This window comes from Neophocaena asiaeorientalis, unplaced genomic scaffold (genome assembly GCF_003031525.2).
Source record: "Neophocaena asiaeorientalis asiaeorientalis breed wild unplaced genomic scaffold, Neophocaena_asiaeorientalis_V1.1 scaffold105, whole genome shotgun sequence".
In the NCBI taxonomy this organism is placed as follows: Eukaryota; Metazoa; Chordata; class Mammalia; order Artiodactyla; family Phocoenidae; genus Neophocaena; species Neophocaena asiaeorientalis.
In genome coordinates, this window is record NW_020172162.1 from 3,665,601 (window position 1) to 3,684,675 (window position 19,075).

The 19,075-nt window shown below is 35.5% G+C and overlaps 1 protein-coding gene across 3 annotated transcripts in view; it reads left to right on the forward strand.

Annotated features, from left to right (window-relative positions):
- AFG1L (AFG1 like ATPase) overlaps window positions 1-19,075 on the forward strand; it is a 188,324-nt gene that overhangs the window by 54,764 nt on the left and 114,485 nt on the right. For all 3 annotated transcript variants that reach the window (XM_024755879.1, XM_024755884.1, XM_024755892.1), the window contains exons 4-6: window positions 1,721-1,822; window positions 2,734-2,864; window positions 13,464-13,563. In XM_024755879.1, the coding sequence (XP_024611647.1) occupies window positions 1,721-1,822; window positions 2,734-2,864; window positions 13,464-13,563 (333 nt within the window). The remainder of the gene's footprint in view (window positions 1-1,720; window positions 1,823-2,733; window positions 2,865-13,463; window positions 13,564-19,075) is intronic.

Sequence of the window (19,075 nt, forward strand, 5' to 3'; positions counted from 1 at the left end):
ATAATTCATGACTTCTTTTCTGGATCTATAAGTATACTATGCTTCATGCAGCAGAATTTGAAACTTTATTAATTCACTTCTTTGTGTAAATGTAATGATATAAAATTTGCTGCTACTCACTATATCAAGAGACTTGTACCGAATATTTTTGCAAAAAGTTACTTTTCAGTCTAAGTGGTCTTCTCATTAAAAATCTGTCTGGTGAATTGTATTTTCTTTTAAAAAATTATTTATTTATTTATTTATTTGGCTCGCTGGGTCTGCATTGCAGCCTGCATGCGGGATCTAGTTCCCTGACCAGGGATCAAACCCAGGCCCCTAGCATGGGGAGTGCAGAGTCTTAGCCACCAGGGAAGTCCTGTGAATTGTATTTTCATATACAAAAAACTTTCTGACAATTCAAATGGCATGGTCCAAAGTCATCTTATGGAATGGAGAAAAGCTCAACAGATTTAAGACTCAAATCTTGCTTCCTGAGCTGCCTTTGAAGTTAGTATAATAATTGCAGCTCCTGCAAGGAGAACCTGGACGCTTTGGTAAGGTGGTGGTGGAGGAAGCAGTGAGGATGAGAGACAAGACCAGCATCCCCTGACCTGCCTGCTGGGGAATGCTGGGTGTGAACCAAGCTTGACCACTGTCAGTGTCCCCAAAGCTCTGGGCTTTCTGTGAGGGAATAGGCTTCCTGTGCGTGCCTTGTGAAATGCTCAGGCTGTTGACTCTTCAATTACTAATGTGATTGTAGTGATTAACAGTTTGAGTGCTGAAAATTAGATAATTTAATTATAAGGGTTAACTGTATCTGAATTTCTTCAAGTAAGCCTCATTTTGAAAGCCAATATTCTCAGCTTTTTTAAAAAGTGTTATAGGACTTCCCTGGTGGCATAGTGGTTAAGAATCCCCCTGCCAGTGCAGGTGACACAGGTTTGAGCCCTGGTGGGGGAAGATCCCACAAGCCATAGAGCAACTAAGCCCATGCGCCACAACTACTGAGCCTGCACTCTAGAGCTTGTGAGCCACAACTACTGAGCCCGTGTGCCACAACTACCGAAGCCCATGCGCCTAGAGCCCGTGCTCCTCAACAAGAGAAGCCACCGCAATGAGAAGCCCGTGCACTGCAAGGAAGAGTAGCCCTCGCTCACCACAACTGGAGAAAGCCTGCGCTCAGCAACGAAGACCCAATGCAGCCAAAAATAAATAAACAAATAAATAAATTAAAAAAAAAAAAGTGTTATAATTGGCAATTCTCCAGCTCTAACATCTATTATTTATTTTCAGTGTTTATGTTAGGTGCTAATCTGTATTTTCTTATTTTTCACTGGTAAATTTTCCTATAGTGCCTAAGACAGTTCCTCATCCTTTGTAATGGCCCAATAAATAATTAATTAATTAAAGTTATTTATACTGTGCCTTTTGGAAGAGAAACTGAAGAATGAATAATCTGTAAATCTTGCCAGTTTAAAAGCATAGTTCTCTGGAGGAAATACTCCCTGGAGTGCTAACTAAATATTGTATTTCTTAAAAACAGGATTTTAACAGAAAAGAATAATATCAACATTTTATTTTTAGATAGTTTAGCATAAGACACAAACACTGCTTTTAAAAAAGTTAACATAGTCTTAAGCTTTCCAGTAGCAGAGTGTGGTTTCATTATCCCAAAGCTAATGAACAATCATTAGAGCAATCAGTACATACTGTTTAATAGTTTTTTTTTTTTTTTAAGGTACAGGGAAAACAATGGTGATGGACATGTTTTATGCTTATGTGGAAATGAAGAGGAAAAAACGGGTTCATTTTCATGGTTTCATGCTAGATGTTCACAAAAGTAAGTTAATGATCTGAAAGAAGTGATTTAAATGGACAAACATTACAAGATAATTTTCCTCATCTTAAAGTTCTTAATCTTTTAAAAAATTAGATTTTTGCTAAAAGTAAGATTTGTATTTGGTTTCATTTGTTTTGTGCTATATTGAAGCAATTAGTAATGTGTCCAGAGTTGGTCCTAGAGACAAATTCATTACTTCCAAATCAGAGAACAGAGGTTACTCTATGAAGGTCAGGCATTTTCTCTTTCTACTAAGGATCAATAAGAAATCTTTAAGCCTCACCTGTTTCACAAAGGAAGGCCTTTTCCTCTGTGTCACCTTAGCATGTAGGCATTCAGTTTGTTCTTGTATGTATGCTTTATTTCTTTGTCAAGGGTATGTTATTTCATCTTTGCATTATTTGTTTACTAGCTATACTGTAACCTTCTCAGGGCAGGAATATTGTACTTTTCTTAGAATACTTTCAGCATTTAGTAACATAGAGTGAATGAAGTGGGACTGGCCAGAAACAAGGGAACATCCTGATTAGATATGCTAGACATAGAGGGCACGATCACTTCCTTTGCCTGCATCTCTGAAATCCTCAGGGCTAAGATCTGTGTGTTGATCCATCAGTCACAATCTGATCATCTATTCTATCACTTTGTCATCTCTGAAGTGATTGAAGAGTGGAGATGGAATGACCACAAAGTGTTCTTACAACCATGGGAATATAGTAATACGTGAACAACTTATTTGAGGTGGAAAAACTGCAACCAACCTCAATAATCATTTTTTTTGTATGTGAAATTTAAACTTCATTTTTATGTTCACACTCTGTTTCATTTAGAGATTTTAAAAATATGTTTTAGTTATCTAAAATGTACTGTTAATACAATATTTGATTTGTGTTTAACTTCATCCATTTAAGGAATACACCGCCTTAAACAGAGTTTGCCAAAAAGGAAACCAGGATTCATGGCTAAATCATACGATCCAATAGGTCCTATAGCTGAAGAAATCAGTGAAGAAGCAAGTCTTTTATGTTTTGATGAATTTCAGGTAAGGTAGAGATGTTTCATAGATGTAGAATGGTATACTGAAGGAAGTATTAGTATTTAAATCCTGTTCCTGATTTTATCAGTTTTATAAATTGATTTAATACATTATCTCTTATGACTTTAATTTTATTATCTAGTCCAGGGGTCGGCAAACCACAGCTTGCACGGGGCAAATCTGGCCCATCTGCTTTTGTATGGCCATTGGGAAGAGGAAGATTTTTATATTTGTAAAAGGTCATTAAAAAAAGAAAAAGAAAATGTAACAGACACCGTATATGGCTTGCAAAGCCTAATATATTTACTATTCTGCCTTTTATAGGAAGTTTGCCTACCCCTATTTTCTAGTCAATGGATTCACATTTCCCCTACACCACGATGGAGATAATATAATTATTACAAAATAATGTCTTTAAAGATGTTTGACTGTTTTTAAAAGTGTTATTAAAAAGAAACAGGTGATTCACACATCTCATTTAAGCTTCACCACTTATCTGTTATGAAGGAAGAGAATTGCCCTAGTTGAAATTTCTTTTTCCCCCCTAGTTGAAATTTTAAAGTTTGTTCTAGTTTTAGGATTCAAAATTGTGCATTTAAATTGGTAATACATTATTTCCTGATCTTTATTTCTTATGAGAACAAAGCATCAAAGCAAACACCATGTCTTATGCTTATTCTGTATCCTACGTCATATCCAGTGTTATAATAGTAGTAATTAATAATATAACAGTAACAATAATAATAATAGAAGATACTCTAGGTTAAGAATTACTTTCTCTTTATTTGACTGCTCTTTTTAGTAGTTATAAAATGTAATAGTTGGTTTTTCTAAGTTGCTTACCATAAGAGCAATTGATTATTGGAATGAAAATAGAAAAATCCACAAGGACTGAATATAAGCTTAAAAACAGGGCATCACACCCAAAGCTTTTGAAAAAATATTTCTGGGGCTGAGTGCAGAAACTCCTGTCTCATTGCCTAGAATAAAGGCCCAGAGAACTTTCAGGAGTAGCAGACTAACATTTGTTATATGCCTACCCTGAGGCAGGCCCTGAGTGATTCATACATCTCATCTAAGCCTCACAGTGTATTTGTAATGAAGTGAGGAAATTGCCCTAGTTGAATTTTAAAGTTTCTTCCAGTTTTAAGATTCTCTGAAATTATGCATTTAAATTGGTAGTGAGTTATCTCCTGTTCTTCTGTGCTTAGAAACCTGGATTAGTGGGAAGATGATGTGGCCAGGATGCCTTTAACCCAAATGAGGCATGTAGGTCTCCTCTAGCAACTCGATACTCATAGCTAACAGTGGTCTCGATTTATGATAGAGGAGAAAGGAGAATTTTTACCAGGAATGGTGTTATACTGAACCATCTGGAGAGGAGGAATTTTTATTTCTTTCTCCCTTCAATCATATTCAGACAGCCTGGCATTCACACTTTGTATTGTAGAACTACAAAGGTCTTCAAAAGAAAGGCTTATGGAAAAGAGATGTTCCTCTGCTACTCTGAAGGTACACTAAGTACACTGGTGTACTGCAGAAAGAGAAGGGCCTCATTTAGTTCTAAAAATAGCACCAAGTTAGCAGTTATGTGGATTTCAACAACAAAAGTCAGTGTTGAATCAGTGAAGGCCATTTCTCTTGGTATCTCATTATGAATCTTTTAACCAAAAAATCTCTAAACAAAATTGAATCGACACAGGTAAATTTTTTTTTCCATTTAGAAACAGAAGTTTTATTGAAACAGGGAAACAAGTGATGTGAACAAAGCACTATTTCTATATGTTACTTGTATTGTGTCAACTTTTTAAAGCAAAATAAACTTATACACGACTCGGTACCTTCTCCTTTTGCCACAGTTATCAGGTATTTGTCACAGTTAAATTTTTTTTTCATATGGTTTTTATTCTTCAATTTGTTAATATGGTGTATCACATTGATTGATTTGCGTATATTGAAGAATCGTTGCATCCCTGGGATAAATCCCACTTGAACATGGTGTATGATCCTTTTAATGTGTTGTTGGATTCTGTTTGCTAGTGTTTTGTTGAAGATTTTTGCATCTGTATTCATCAGTGATATTGTCTGTAATTTTCTTTTTTTGTAGTACCGTTGTCTGGTTTTGGTATCAGGGTGATGGTGACCTCATAGAATGAGTTTGGGAGTGTTCCTTTCCTCTGCAGTTTTTTGGAAGAATTTGAGAAGGATAGATGTTAGCTCTTCTCTAAATGTTTGATAGGATTCACCTGTGAAGCCATCTGGTCCTGGACTTTGTTTGTTGGAAGATTTTTAATCACAGTTTCAATTATCCCCTCACTTTCAGTCTGTATGTGTCCCTAGGTCTGAAGTGGGTCTCTTGTAGACAGCATATATAGGGCTCTTGTTTTTGTATTCATTCAGCAAGCCTGTCTTTTGGTTGGAGCATTTAATCCATTCACATTTAAGGTAATTATCAATATGTATGTTCCTATTACCATTTTCTTAATTATTATGGGTTTGTTTTTGTAGGTCCTTTTCTTCTGTTATGTTTCCTACTTAGAGATGTTCCTTTAGCATTTGTTGTAGAGCTGGTTTGATGGTGCTGAATTCTCTTAGCTTTTGCTTGTCTGTAAAACTTTTGATTTCTCCGTCGAATCTGAATGAGCTCCTTGCCGGATAGAGTAATCTTGGTTGTAGGTTCTTCCCTTTCATCACTTTAAATATGTCATGCCACTCCCTTCTGGCTTGTAGAGTTTCTACTGAGAAATCAGTTGTTAACCTTATGGGAGTTCCCTTGTATGTTATTTGTCATTTTTCCCTTGTTGCTTTCAATAATTTTTCCTTGCCTTTAATTTTTGCCAATTTAATTACTATGTGTATCGGCGTGTTTCTCCTTGGGTTTATCCTGGCTGGGACTCTCTGCGCTTCCTGAACTTGGGTGGCTATTTCCTTTCCCATGTTAGGGAAGTTTTCGACTATAATCTCTTCACATATTTTCTTGGGTCCTTTCTCTCTCTCTTGTCCTTCTAGGACTCCTGTAATGCGAATGTTGTTGTGTTTAATGTTGTCCCAGAGGTCTGTTAGGCTGTCTTCATTTCTTTTCATTCTTTTTTCTTTATTCTGTTCCGCAGCAGTGAATTCCACCATTCTGTCTTCCAGGTCACTTATCCATTCTTCTGCCTCAGTTATTCTGCTATTGATTCCTTCTAGTGTATTTTTCATTTCAGTTATGGTATTGTTCATCTCTGTTTGTTTGTTCTTTATTTCTTCTAGGTGTTTGTTCTTTAATTCTTCTAGGTCTTTGTTAAACATTTCTTGCATCTTCTCGATCTTTGCCTCCATTCTTTTTCCAAGGTCCTGGATCATCTTCACTATCATTTTTCTGGATGGTTGCCTATCTCCACTTTATTTAGTTGTTTTTCTGGGGTTTTATCTTGTTCCTTCATCCATCACAGTTAAATTTTTGATTAAGGTATTGAAATTTAAAATTTTAAAGTATATTAATACCCAACCTTTGTAAAGTAATTCAGGGTTTACAAAGTGTTTTTACATCCTTACTTCATTTAATTCTATTAAATAGTTATTATTATTTCCATCATGTATATGAGGAATATAAAGGCATCAGAATTTCTTAGGTATCAGGTAAAACTCATTACCCTTAACTTAAAAAATGTGAATTTTAAAACATTCTGAGAAATGATTGGCATGTTTCTGTGACATGAGGACCATTGGCAAGACTGTTTAAGAAGATTAGGAAAAAAAAAAAAAAAGAAGATTAGGAAAAGATAAAAGTATGGTTGTGCAAAGCAGATCCTGAGAAGATTTATGGCAAGCAGGTCCAAATTACCCATTAGGCACAATAGGTATGGTGCTGAGGGTCCATGATAGTTTTAGGGGCCCATGAAAATATTTTAATTTAAATTCTTTTAAAATTTGAAGAAGAAATGAATATGTCAATAATGAATCCAGCCTGTATCTGTCTGCATCTGTACTATATTTGTCTTATACCAACACAGTTATAAAATATAATTTATGTTTATATGTATATTTATATATATATTTTTTTAAGTAAATTTATTTTTTAATTGAGGAAGGGGCTTCTGAAGGTTAAAGGGCCCATGAAAGTCATAATGCCACCCTGATAGTGAGGTCCTAATGGAAACCTGTCTGGTTGCTCTGGGCATTCTCCATTGAGTTCAGATTTTAGAAGATTGATACATGGTTGGGAAAAAGGAAACAAAAGCAACTATCTATCAGGATGAACCAAATCTTGTAAAAGAAATATAAGGCAACAAAAAGGATTTTTCAAATTATATATTAAGGATCTGTAAGGGAGATCAAGAGGGAGACAGACCCCTTGCTCATAAAATGTTTCTTGCTAACGAAGAGAAGAAAGTGGATGTGATGGCTCTGTTTGTCATCTTCTGCCTTATCCAGAGTTGGTTTGATATTCATTCATTCACTTAGTCATTCATCCCAGTTGTCTTAAAGACCTTATTCCATACTATAGAACCCTATCTGTCCCACAGTCAAATGGATCATGTCTGGACATCTGATCTATGAGTAGCCAGTCCACAAGCTTGTCAACAACCTTGGACTTGTGTGGTGTGGCCTGGGGGTTGAGCCAATCATATACTTTTTCTCATGTATTTGAACTAAAAGATGCAGAGGGAAGTGCCCACTTAGTAATGAGACAGGAACAAAGAGACATAGGAAGGAGCTGAATCACATTAGGGGGAGGAATACCAGGGTGCTCCCTAGACAGCTGCAGAGCTACCTGTAATTTCATGCCAATCTCCAGTTCCTGTTCCCAGGAGGTGCTTTCAGTGCTGTTCCATCCTGAGGTCTCAAGTATAAACCCCTTATGTTTAGCTGAATCTCCTGTGCCTGTTTCTTGCAAAGAGTCTTGATGAGAAAGGAACTATTCAATTCATGTTTTGCTCTTATCTTCTATGTCAAGAAGGATTTCCTGATGATCTAGAAAAGAATAAATAGGAGTACTGTGAGGAAATCTCACCTTCCTTAATATAAAATCTGTTACCTTTAATGGAAGGAGGTTTACCTGATGAACCAAAGCCCAAGAAAAGCAAAGAGATGAGGTATCTACTAGGATGCTTTTGCCTGCAGGTAACAGAAAACCCAACTTAAAAGGGCTTAAACGTGAAAGTGGGATATATTATGCTATATAAGATGGTGTCATTACCCTTGCTCAAACCCCCCTGCTTCCTCTCTAACATTATCTCCTATACTTTCAGATTCACTCAATGCTCCCTACTTTTTCCAATCCTATTTTCTTCATAGATTAGGGAACCGTAGTTAATAGTGGGTGTTATACCAAATGCTTCTTTCTCAGCAGGGTGCTGAAGAAAATATGCACAGAGACAACAGAACAAGACCGAAAAACAAATTGATTGCTTTTATTTGCTCACAAATTTCAGTGTAGCTTTCTAGTATGTTAGTGTTGACCCTCTTCCCTTGAGCAAAGTTGGCCTAAATGTCCTAGAATGAAAAATGTTAATAATCTTGCTGTTTTGTTTCCCCTGAAGTACGAAACTTGAACCTTACCACTGCACGCAAGAAAAGACCAATATTTGCATATACCCCTTGTGGAGAAGAGCCAGGGAAAGCGAGAATCTAAGGGCAAGAATGTGTCCCCTAAGGGCAGAGAGATCACTGAGCAGAGCCTAGATTTCCTAGTTTCAGTATCCTGGACTATCTTTCACTGGTCTTAGAGAAGCTCCTCTAGCACATCAAAACTGAATTAATTGCAAGTCCAGATCTCTACTTGTCCCCCTTTTCTAAAAATCAAAAGGGTAAAATGATACCCCAGAATGTTGCTGTACCAGCACTCTGACCCCCAACATCTGTACAATTTAGAACAAACAAGCCAAGCCTTTGCAGTTTCTGCATGGAATAACCTCCCCCATATGTCCATCAGGATAACTCTTACTTCTTCAGATCTTTGCTCAATTACTTCCTTAACAAGGCCTATACCCTGTTTAAAATTGCAATTTGCCATTGACCCCCCACTCTTCTAATTCCCCTTACCCTCCTTTTTTTTTCATAACATATATTGCCTTCTGACATATATTTACTTATTTATTGTGTTTATTGCTTATTACCATTATTTCTCTACAGGAATGTAAACTTGAAGGCAGGAATCTTTGTTTTGCTAATTGACGTATCTGAAATGTCTAGAACAGTGCTTGAGAATGAATTAATGAACAATAATAATGAGTGAACAGATGAATGAATAAATCTTAGTAGTTTCAACTACTAGTTCAACAGTAGTTCAACTACTGTTGAAGTAGTCCCCCAACTAAGTCCCACTTCCCTTATATATAACAACCTGCATTTTTTCCTGTCAACATTCTAAATTATCTTCACATTTTTGTCTAATTTAATAGGTGAAAAATGGGATCTCATTGTTTTAATGTATATTTCTTTAAGTAATATTATGGTTGATTTTTTTAATATCTATTTGCTTACTGTTAATATCCATCTTTTATGAACTGTTTGATTCAATGCCCATTTATTTATTAGAAAGCTTTTATTTTATCTATTAGTATATTCTGTAATAATATTACCTACTGTTTACTGAGTGCTTTCTGTGTTCCTAGCTACTGTACTATGCTATGTATCATTCCATCTACAGCTAAAATTCTGTGTAGCTATATGTAAATAATAAGGACTTAACCTAGCATATGTAACATATATAGGTAACAGTCATAATCAACATTTCTTGAGGATTTACCATATGTATTGTAACGATTTTGCAGAGTAGTTGTTACTACTGCCTTTATTGGATCAATGAGGGAATTAAGGGTCAGAGAGGTTAAGTGACTTTTCCAAGATCATACAGCTGGTAACTACGTTTGAATCCATCATCAGTGCTCTTATTCACTAGTAGTAAAAGCTATGTTATGTGTTCTCTTTGCTATATGTCTTCTATTATGTGTTTAAATATACAGACCTAGAACTGGGTGGGCTTGTAGTAGATGTTTTAATGATGGAACCTAAAAATTATCCTTAAGCCTATTAAGCCTAGTACGATACATTGCTGATTTACTAGCAAAGAATTTTTTAGGCACTTTAATCTTAACAACAGTATGTCTGCAATCACCACTTCACTTTTCAAATTGAATCCTATTACTGGTCTTGATTTTTAACTAGTTATTATTGGCCATTAGGTGATGTTAATTAGTATAATATTTATTTTACTAGGGGGATGAATAGGAATTGTTGCTGCTTAAAAACAAGAATATAGTCTTTTCTCTTGAATTTAGGGCATTTTTAAGATTATGTTTTCGTAGCATTCGGATTACATTTGCAGAAGGTATTCCTCATTAGCTTGGTCATCTTTACTAAGTGTAGCATTTCAGTTTTACGTGTGATAGATGCAGTATTCTTATCTTGTTTGAGAAATTTGTAGATAGGATGTTTTTATGTGTTTTAATTACTGAAATAAAAGAATAAAGTTTTCTTTAGGGTCTTCATTATATTCTCTTTGAATATTAACATTTCTTATTAAACCATTTGTGATTCTGAAGATATCATAATACTGAAGGAGAACAAATTTTTTTAAAATGTTATATTTTCATGTCTCTTTTTAGGGACACTGGATAGATGTTTTACTAACATGTCCGCCCCCCCCAAAAAAAGAATTCTGATGAGCAGAATATCATTCAAAATTCTCCTCTGTAAGCTATCAATATCATTTAAAAAATAGTTTTGACCGTTTTTTATAAAACAGGAAAGCTATTAAAAACTGCTAATAAAAATAGATGCTTATTTCTGTGCTAATACTAATTACTAATAATGCATGCTTATGTTTGTCACTCATTACATGGCAGTGTACCAATCAGTGGATGACTGAGACTCAAGCACTTACACATGTAAATTAACAGTTAGATTTTTTTTCCCCCTTTTTTTACTTAAGTGAGTCATAATGGAAAGCAACTCTAGGTCATAAAAAATCTTCTCTCTTTAATGCTAATGAAATGTCTCCACTCTGTGTTAGCAGACTACCCTTAGTGGTAATCTGTAGCCTTCTCTTTTGTTCCTGGTGGTAATGAAATGCTGGGTGCTGAAAAAGCTCGCTCTTCAAGAATGTGTGGCCAATTGTCTTCTGTTCACTTATACTGTAAAATTTCTGTTCCCCAGCAAAGCTGAACAAGTGCAGGGACAAGATCAAAAGAGTATACATTGGCACCCGGCTACACCAAGTGACTCCTGCTTTATTAATTAGCCATAGCTTCTCCAAGTTAATTTACTCTGCTAGAGCAAAAACATTCTGTAATACAAAAACAACAAATGATAATTCACCCACAAGTCCTTATTGTTTGCTTTCTTCAACTTTCAGTTTAAACCTTTGTACAGTGTTATAAGCTAAACGTCCCTTCACTTTTCTGAACCTTAGGGCACAAAAGCTATTTTTATTTTTTTCAAGAACCTCAGCGAGATAGTCAAATGACCATTTTTATTCTCTAAAATTGGGTGATTTTAATTGATATCATTCTTTTTAAAAGTCAGTGCATTGGGAATCCAATTTAAAAGTGCAGTTGCTTCTAAAATTTGCAAGCTTGTTCTGTCCTCTCATCAGAAATGCCACTGGTGTTTAAGCATTTGAAAAGGGCCTTCTCTGTGAGTGTTTTGGCGGAAGCAAAATTTGACAGTGATCCTAAGCTCCAAATTAAATAATATCAGTACCACTTTCCTTTTCATTTTAATCACCACTTTGTAAGTTCCTGAAGTCTTTTTAATTTAAGGAATCTTCAGTAGGTTTTTAGTTAATATTTTAAAGTTATAACCTGAAACAGCAAAAATAAAAAAAAAAAAAAGATCTGCACATTCCCATATCCTGGTTTGGTTTGGTTTTGTTCAGGTGGAAAGGAAATAATTGAACTTTTGAGTAAGATATCAGCTGAAAGAGAAAAGTGATTTAGACCTCTGTCACCCAGGTTGTTATTGTTCATAGGGTTATAACCATTTAGTTGGCAACTTTTAGTATTATGATCTAATTTGAAAGAATTCCACTAGTTTCTATGTACTTTAACATGGTTTAAAAATAACAATGTGGGGCTTCCCTGGTGGCGCAGTGGTTGAGAGTCCGCCTGCCGATGCAGGGGACACGGGTTCATGCCCCAGTCTGGGAAGATCCCACATGCCGCGGAGCGGCTAGGCCCGTGAGCCATGGCCGCTGAGCCTGCGCGTCCGGGGCCTGTGCTCCGCAACGGGAGAGGCCACAACAGTGAGAGACCCGCGTACCGCAAAAAAACAAACAAACAAAAAAAACAATGTGATATATATTGTGTGATATATTTTGTGAATATAAAATAAGTTTTATTGAGATTATCTAAAATGTGCTGTTAAAGGAAGATCAAAGCATTTTTACATTGGGAGAATATAAAACCCATGTTATTATGTTCTTAGGGGAAGGTGCAATGATTAACATCAATCTTCACTATATATTTATTTTTTGAAGTCAACTTCCTACCCTCCCTAATTTCTGTAATTTTTGGGATTTTTTTTTTTCAGGAGCTCTTTTTTAAATTTTTATTATTATTTTTTTCACATCTCTATTGGAGTATAAATGCTTTACAATGTTGTGTTAGTTTCTGCTGTACAACAAAGTGAATCAGCTATATGCATACATATATCCCCATATCCCCTCCCTCTTGAGCCTCTCTCTATTTTTTGGGATTAAAAAAAACAAAGTTACCATTAAGCTTACTTGCTAATTGTGGATTTTTAAAAATAATTTTAGAAAAGATCAGTGGTTATATGTATCTCTGTAACTTAGATGAAATAGTGTTATCTGCATTATGCATTTCTGGTTTTGTCAGAAGCTTTTTTTTTTTAAAGCACTGTGTTAACCATTGTTGTAAGGTTTTTTTTTTTTTTGGTAGAAGGAATATTTGTGTTTGGGAAGGTTAGCAGAGGCTGGCTGTGCTGGAAGTGACTGCAGTGCCTTTTGATTATTCATGGACAGTAATAGAAGGCACTTAAAAAGAACAATGAAATTGCTTATTTTTGTGATGGGCCATCTGTTGAATTGTTTTGTGCAACAATTGCACAATAGTATCTATGTCATATCATTCTATTTTCAACAGCAGCTGATTATGTCTCACTGGCTACTTGTCCTTATTTCTAAAGTCCCACGACCATTTAAAGTCACCTTTTCAGGGACCTTTGCCAGAAAGGTATTAGAAATCTCAAATAGCCTGTGTATTTTTTTTTTTTTTCTTTTTTTCTCTCTCTTCTTTATTTGGGGAGGGAGGCTGTGATGGGAGTAGGAGGGGGGAGTTGGTCATGTTAGTTCTAATTAGTTAGACTTCCTAGATGTTTAGGACAATTATCTGTGCTTTCCACCTGTAGTTCTATAAAATAAGTTAACATAGAATCAGTTGATAATTTGGATAGAAATGTAGGCTTGCAAAAAAGAAGAGTCAAGTTTAAAGACTGCAGGCTTTCATGCTTTTAATTATCTACTCTTTTCTTCATGATAATTAGAATTTTTCTCTTGGAATTCACTTTTTTTTTTTTAAAAAAAAAAGGATGAGCCATTAGCAAATTTGTTAGAGCAGAAGTGAACTTAAAATAAAACAAATGTATTGCTGTCCATAGGTCACTGACATTGCTGATGCCATGATTCTGAAACAGCTTTTTGAAAATCTGTTCAAAAATGGGGTCGTCGTTGTGGCAACATCCAACAGGCCACCGGAAGGTAAAAACAAACACTGTGCTGTAGTGTCTTATCCAATTAGGTATAAACGAACAAGCTTTTAAAAATTCACAATTTTGGACTCATTTTATTGTGTTAATAAATCTGATTACTTTGCTTTATCCTAAGTTTTATAACTAACTTAATCTGAAAAATCAGTCAGTATTTGTATAATATTTGAAAAATCTTTCCTAAATCCACGTGATCTCCCGTGTTTGATGCACTTGCAGTTTTTCCCTGAGCATTAGATATGCCATCTGTGCATATCAAAAAAATACAGGTCTCTCTAACTGCATTTTATGGGCCATAAAAGAAACTCAATGAAATGAAAGAAAAAGTTCCTAATTGAATCTTGGAAAAAGACTTAAAGCTTTCCTGCATAAGTGGTTTCTGATACTTCATTTATCATTTCTGAAAAAGCACTTGTGGCTTATTAGGACATTATTAAAAATTAAAATACAATAATATATAGATAAAAACAAGTTTAAATTTTGTGTCTTTCAGCCCATCATGTGGTCAGTTGAAGGCTGAAAGAACCAAAAATAATATTTTATGCATTCTTAGTATTAACATCTGACTGGAATGCTATTCTGCCAGATACCTGCATGGCTAAGTTCTTACCTCTTTCAGGTCTTTGCTCAAAGGTTACTTTGCCAATGAAACCTAGACTCATCTCCCATTTAAATCTACAACCATGCTCGTTTTTCCTGGCACCACTTCTTTTTACCTGCTCTATTTTTTTCACATAGCACTTATGGAGCCACCATGTAGTTTACTTATTTACTATATATAGTTTATTATCTGTCCTCTGCCAGGATGCAAAAGCTTCAGGAGGGCAGCAACTTTTATCTCTTCTGTTCACAGGTATACATATTTTAAGTACCTAAAACAGTGCCTTGCACATGGATGGATCTCAGTAAATAGTCTTAGAATGAATGTTGAATAAATGTGTGTTCTCAAAGGATCTCTCTGGCTGCAGTACTGAGAATAGATTGTGGGGATGAGGTTTCAAGGTTGGAAGTAGGGAGACCATTTAGGAGATGACTGTAACAATCCCAAGGGGACATGATGGAGCAGTGCAGGTGGTAGGAGTGGTCAGATTTTGTAGACAGAGTCAAAAGGATTTACTGATGGAATGAATATAGGGTATGGAAATAAAAAACATCAAGAAAGACTCAAAGATTTTGGCCTGAGCAATTGGAAGGATAAAATTGCTGTTTACTGAGATGGGGAAGACTATAGGAAAAGCTAATTTGGGTAGGGAAGTAGGGTTTCTACGATTATGAGGCTGATAATGCATTTAAGAGTTTGGATTTCAGTGGAAAGGTTTGGACTGGAGTTATAAATTTGGGAGTCATCAGTCCTAAAGGAAGCTGGTAAGAGCAGCCAGAGAGTAGGAGGAGAGCCAAGAGAATGTCAAGCAAGGAAAAGGAAAGTGGTACAAAAACGATGGATGATCACCTTTGTTAAATGCTGCTAGGAGGTGAAAAATGAGGTTGAGAACTGACCACTGGAATTGGTAACATGGAGTTTATAACTGAACCTGAAAAGAGCAATGTAATAGTGTGTTTTTACTTTTTAAATTAAGTCATGTCACATTAATGACTTATAATGAATTTGTAATCTACTAATATGCCCAGATATTACTATGTGAGCTGTTGTCAAACTAGGTCTCTCTCTTTCTATATTTTTGTAGTTGATCTCTTTTTTCTTCCTATTACATTTCAGCATATTAGTTTGTCTACATTGTTCCATATTATTGATTTATGTTGATATTTTTTGAAGTATGATTCTAATAAATTTTTTTTAACTACCCCTACTAGCTATGACATTTATAAACTTAGTAATCGTGCTTCTGTGTCTTTAGCCATTCATTAACTAAAATATGTAAATAGGGTAGGGCCAAGTTTAGACTCCTGTAGTATACCATTAGAGGCCTTATTTTAGGGAGACATTAATTAGTTAATCAATACCTTAAGACCTAGTTATTCAAACAATTACACTTATACCTAATCTGTTACACTATTAAGAGAATTATGAATGGTTTTGTCAGATGCATTTATTAAAATCCTTATAATGTTATATATAGCATTCTTGTGATTTATTAGTGTAAAAACTCTAAGACAAGACAGTGAGTTTTTCATATTAGATCATCGATGGGGATGTGAGGCTTGACTCCTTCAGTTGACTGTTGACTTAACAGTATCTTCAGTATTACCTTTAGACATTCAATGATAAGCTATGTTCATAAAGAGCAAAGTGCTAGAACAAGCTTGGAATGCCCCTCCCCTTCCCCCCCCCAGCAAATACTGCTGAAAAGAAAATTGCAGTCAGCTGCTCTAGCTACTGCAGTGTGGTCCACTGAGGAAGGACAACCACAGGAGAGGTTAGGAACATTCTGGAGCTCATAGCTTTGTAGGACTAAGCAAAGTTACAGGCCTACCAAGGTAGCACAGAGAAATCCGAGATGGAGCCATCCTTCTGGAGAAGACTGAAAGTCTAAGATGCAGAATTCCAAAAATTGGGCATTAACCACAAATTCAAAGAAAGCCTTTTCTAAATATGAACCTGGACAGGATGCTTAACATACACCAGGTTTTTTAGCCATGGCAGACAATCATCATAAGTAGCTTAATATTTTAATATAAAGAAGATGGTATGTATATATACCATCTCCTCGTGGTGTGTGTGTGTGTGTGTGTGTATGTGCGTATGTGTGTGTGTGTGTGTATATAATTTCATGACTGAAGAAACAAGACTCAGATTGAGTATGAATCTCAGGAAAAGGAAAAAGTGTAGGACAAAGAATGGGTCAGTTGTTGCCAAGGGCTGGTGTGGGGAGGTGTTTGACTACGAAGGGCCAGCACCAGAGAATTTTGGGGGTTTTGTAACTGTTTTGTGTCCCGATTGTACTGGTGGTTACATGTTTAAACTCATAGAACTGGACAACAAAAAAGTTAATTTTCCTGTATGTAGATTAAAAACAAATCACATGGTTAGTGAGTGATAGAACAGGGTCTAGAAAGTAGGTTTTGTGACTCTTTTGACACATTGTCCTCTATCTTTTCTCCTTGTTGGTCATCACTAATCTTTGTCTACTCTGTCCCAGATACAGTGTGTCCTCTTTTCCAGCCATCAGAATGCATTCAACTTTTTCTTTAGGTTACATCTTTTAATCCACAGCCCCCAGATAGTTATTATTATTTTAAAAATAGCATCTACTTATTCTAAGAGTGTTATGAGAGGTGGGAGAAGAACCTTCCTGGCAGAGGGTTGAGGCAAAGCCCAATGGTTGGAGAGAGAACGACCCATTTGAGGAACTGAAAGGTAGCCAGTGTGGCTAGAGTGCAGTGAAGTAGGGGAAGTAGGATACAGTGAGGTACAAGATGAATCTGGAGAAGTGAGAGCTAGGACCTTATAAAGCAGTAGTAAGGATTTTGGATTTTATTCTAAGAGAAATGGGGAGCCACTGTAGTGCTTTAAGCAGGGACTGATAAGATTGGATTTGGAATATCACTCTGGTTATCGTATGGAGAATGAGTTACAGGATGGGATGCAGTGATATGGTGGATTCAGGGAGACACACTAGGAAGCTATTGCAGTATACTGGGCAAGAAATGATAATAACTTGGTATAAGGCAGTAATTCTCAACTGGGGGGCTGTTTTGCAAACCAAGGGATATTTGGCAATGTTCGAGACATCTTTGGTTGTCACTGGACAGGATGGGGGGTTTGGTGCTGCTACTGGCATCTAGTAGGTAGAAGCCAAGAATTCTGCCAAAACATCCTATAGTGTATAGGGATACTTCTCACAACAAAGAACTATTTAGCCCAAAATATTAATAGTTCTGAGGTTGAGAAAACCTCATATAGTATATAGAGAGGATAGATTTGAAAGATAGTTAAGAAGTAAAATGGATAGCACCTTGTCATAGGTTGGATACTGAGGAAAAGGGAAAGGACAATTTCTAAATTTCTGGCCTGTACAAGTGGGTGGGTAGTGGTGCCTTCATTCAATAAAGACAGAATAATCTGGAGGTTAGAAGTCCAGATCATGTTGCCCAGTGGACAAGAACAGTATTTTCTTCCCCTCTGTTAACTCTTTAGCTGCTGTGTTTAATTTTCTTCCACATTATTCATCTCATTCCTTCCATTTCTAGTTATAATGCATCAATTTCCTGGACAAGAATAGGGGTTATTGTTGGTGGAGATTACAATCAAACACTCATCTTTTCTCAGTTAATAACTTAATTGTCAATTTATAGACAAATAAGTTATTAATTTTAATAGAAAATGATCAGAAACATTTAATAAATAATTAATAATTTTAATAGAAAACAATTGATAACGAGGTAAAAGCAACACCAGAATTTAGGAACTTAGCAGAGAAAATAGCTATGGAGGAAAGTGGTCTGGGAAAGTCCGGTAGAAGAAAAGAAAGGGAAGCAATACTTGAGGGGGTGAAGGGAATAAGGTACCAGTGACTGCCTTTATGTCACTGTTTTTTTCTAGTCCTCACTTCTAAGTCCTGCCTTCCTTGGGTCCAAGGCCTCATCCTGTACACCATGTAGTTGTTAAAATCTCAAACCAGTGTCAGTTCATAATGACAACTTTAGCTTTTAGCTTCCTGTTTGTTTACTGATCTGCAGGGATTTTCCTACTTTCTGGCAAGCTCAAAATATTATTAGTGTATTTTAAACATTTGTAACACAACACTTGTAGTGCTATTTTATATTTTCTAGGGTAATCTGATTAAGATTCTTAAACTTGAAGCAAAGAGGAGTAGGAAATTGCTGGGAAATTTTTAGATAAACTATATCTAGAGATAGTTTATATTCAATTTTGTATTTTTATAAAATCTCAAGTAAATGATTTATTTAGCATTTTTGTCATTTAGGTAAATACTTTCATATGGCTCATGTACAAATAGACATATTTTTACTTTTCAAAGATTATATTGTCAGGTCATTAGAAGAGCCAGAAGCAAAAATCCACAATTAAAATATCATATATATGCCACTCACTTTTTAGGTTCTGAAAAAAATTGTTAATTTCATGATATTCTAGTAGGGAAAAGCAATATTATAGATTTAAGTGCATGGAGGCCCTAAGAACAGATTAATAATAGACTGGTAGATTAACTTAATTAAATTGAAATTAATAATTAAACTTAAGGACTTATTCAATCAAAAATAAGAATATATTTTTATGGGGAAAAAGAATATGTAACTTGAAATGACTATGCTTCTTTGACAGTAAAACACAAAGTGCTAAGGGCAAAAAGTCCCATATTGACTGAAGAGTGCATTGTGGACTTTCTAGTTTTTAATTTGCTATTTATTATAATGAAAATGCTATAGATAGCATTAGAATGTCCAAGAATAAGTCTGCCTTATATTATTAGGCAACGACACTGTGTGATTCTAACTCAAGCCAATGTATCCATAGTAAATAAAAGACTGGATATCACTAGAAAATTGGTACATGCACACACACACACACCCACACTAACGTA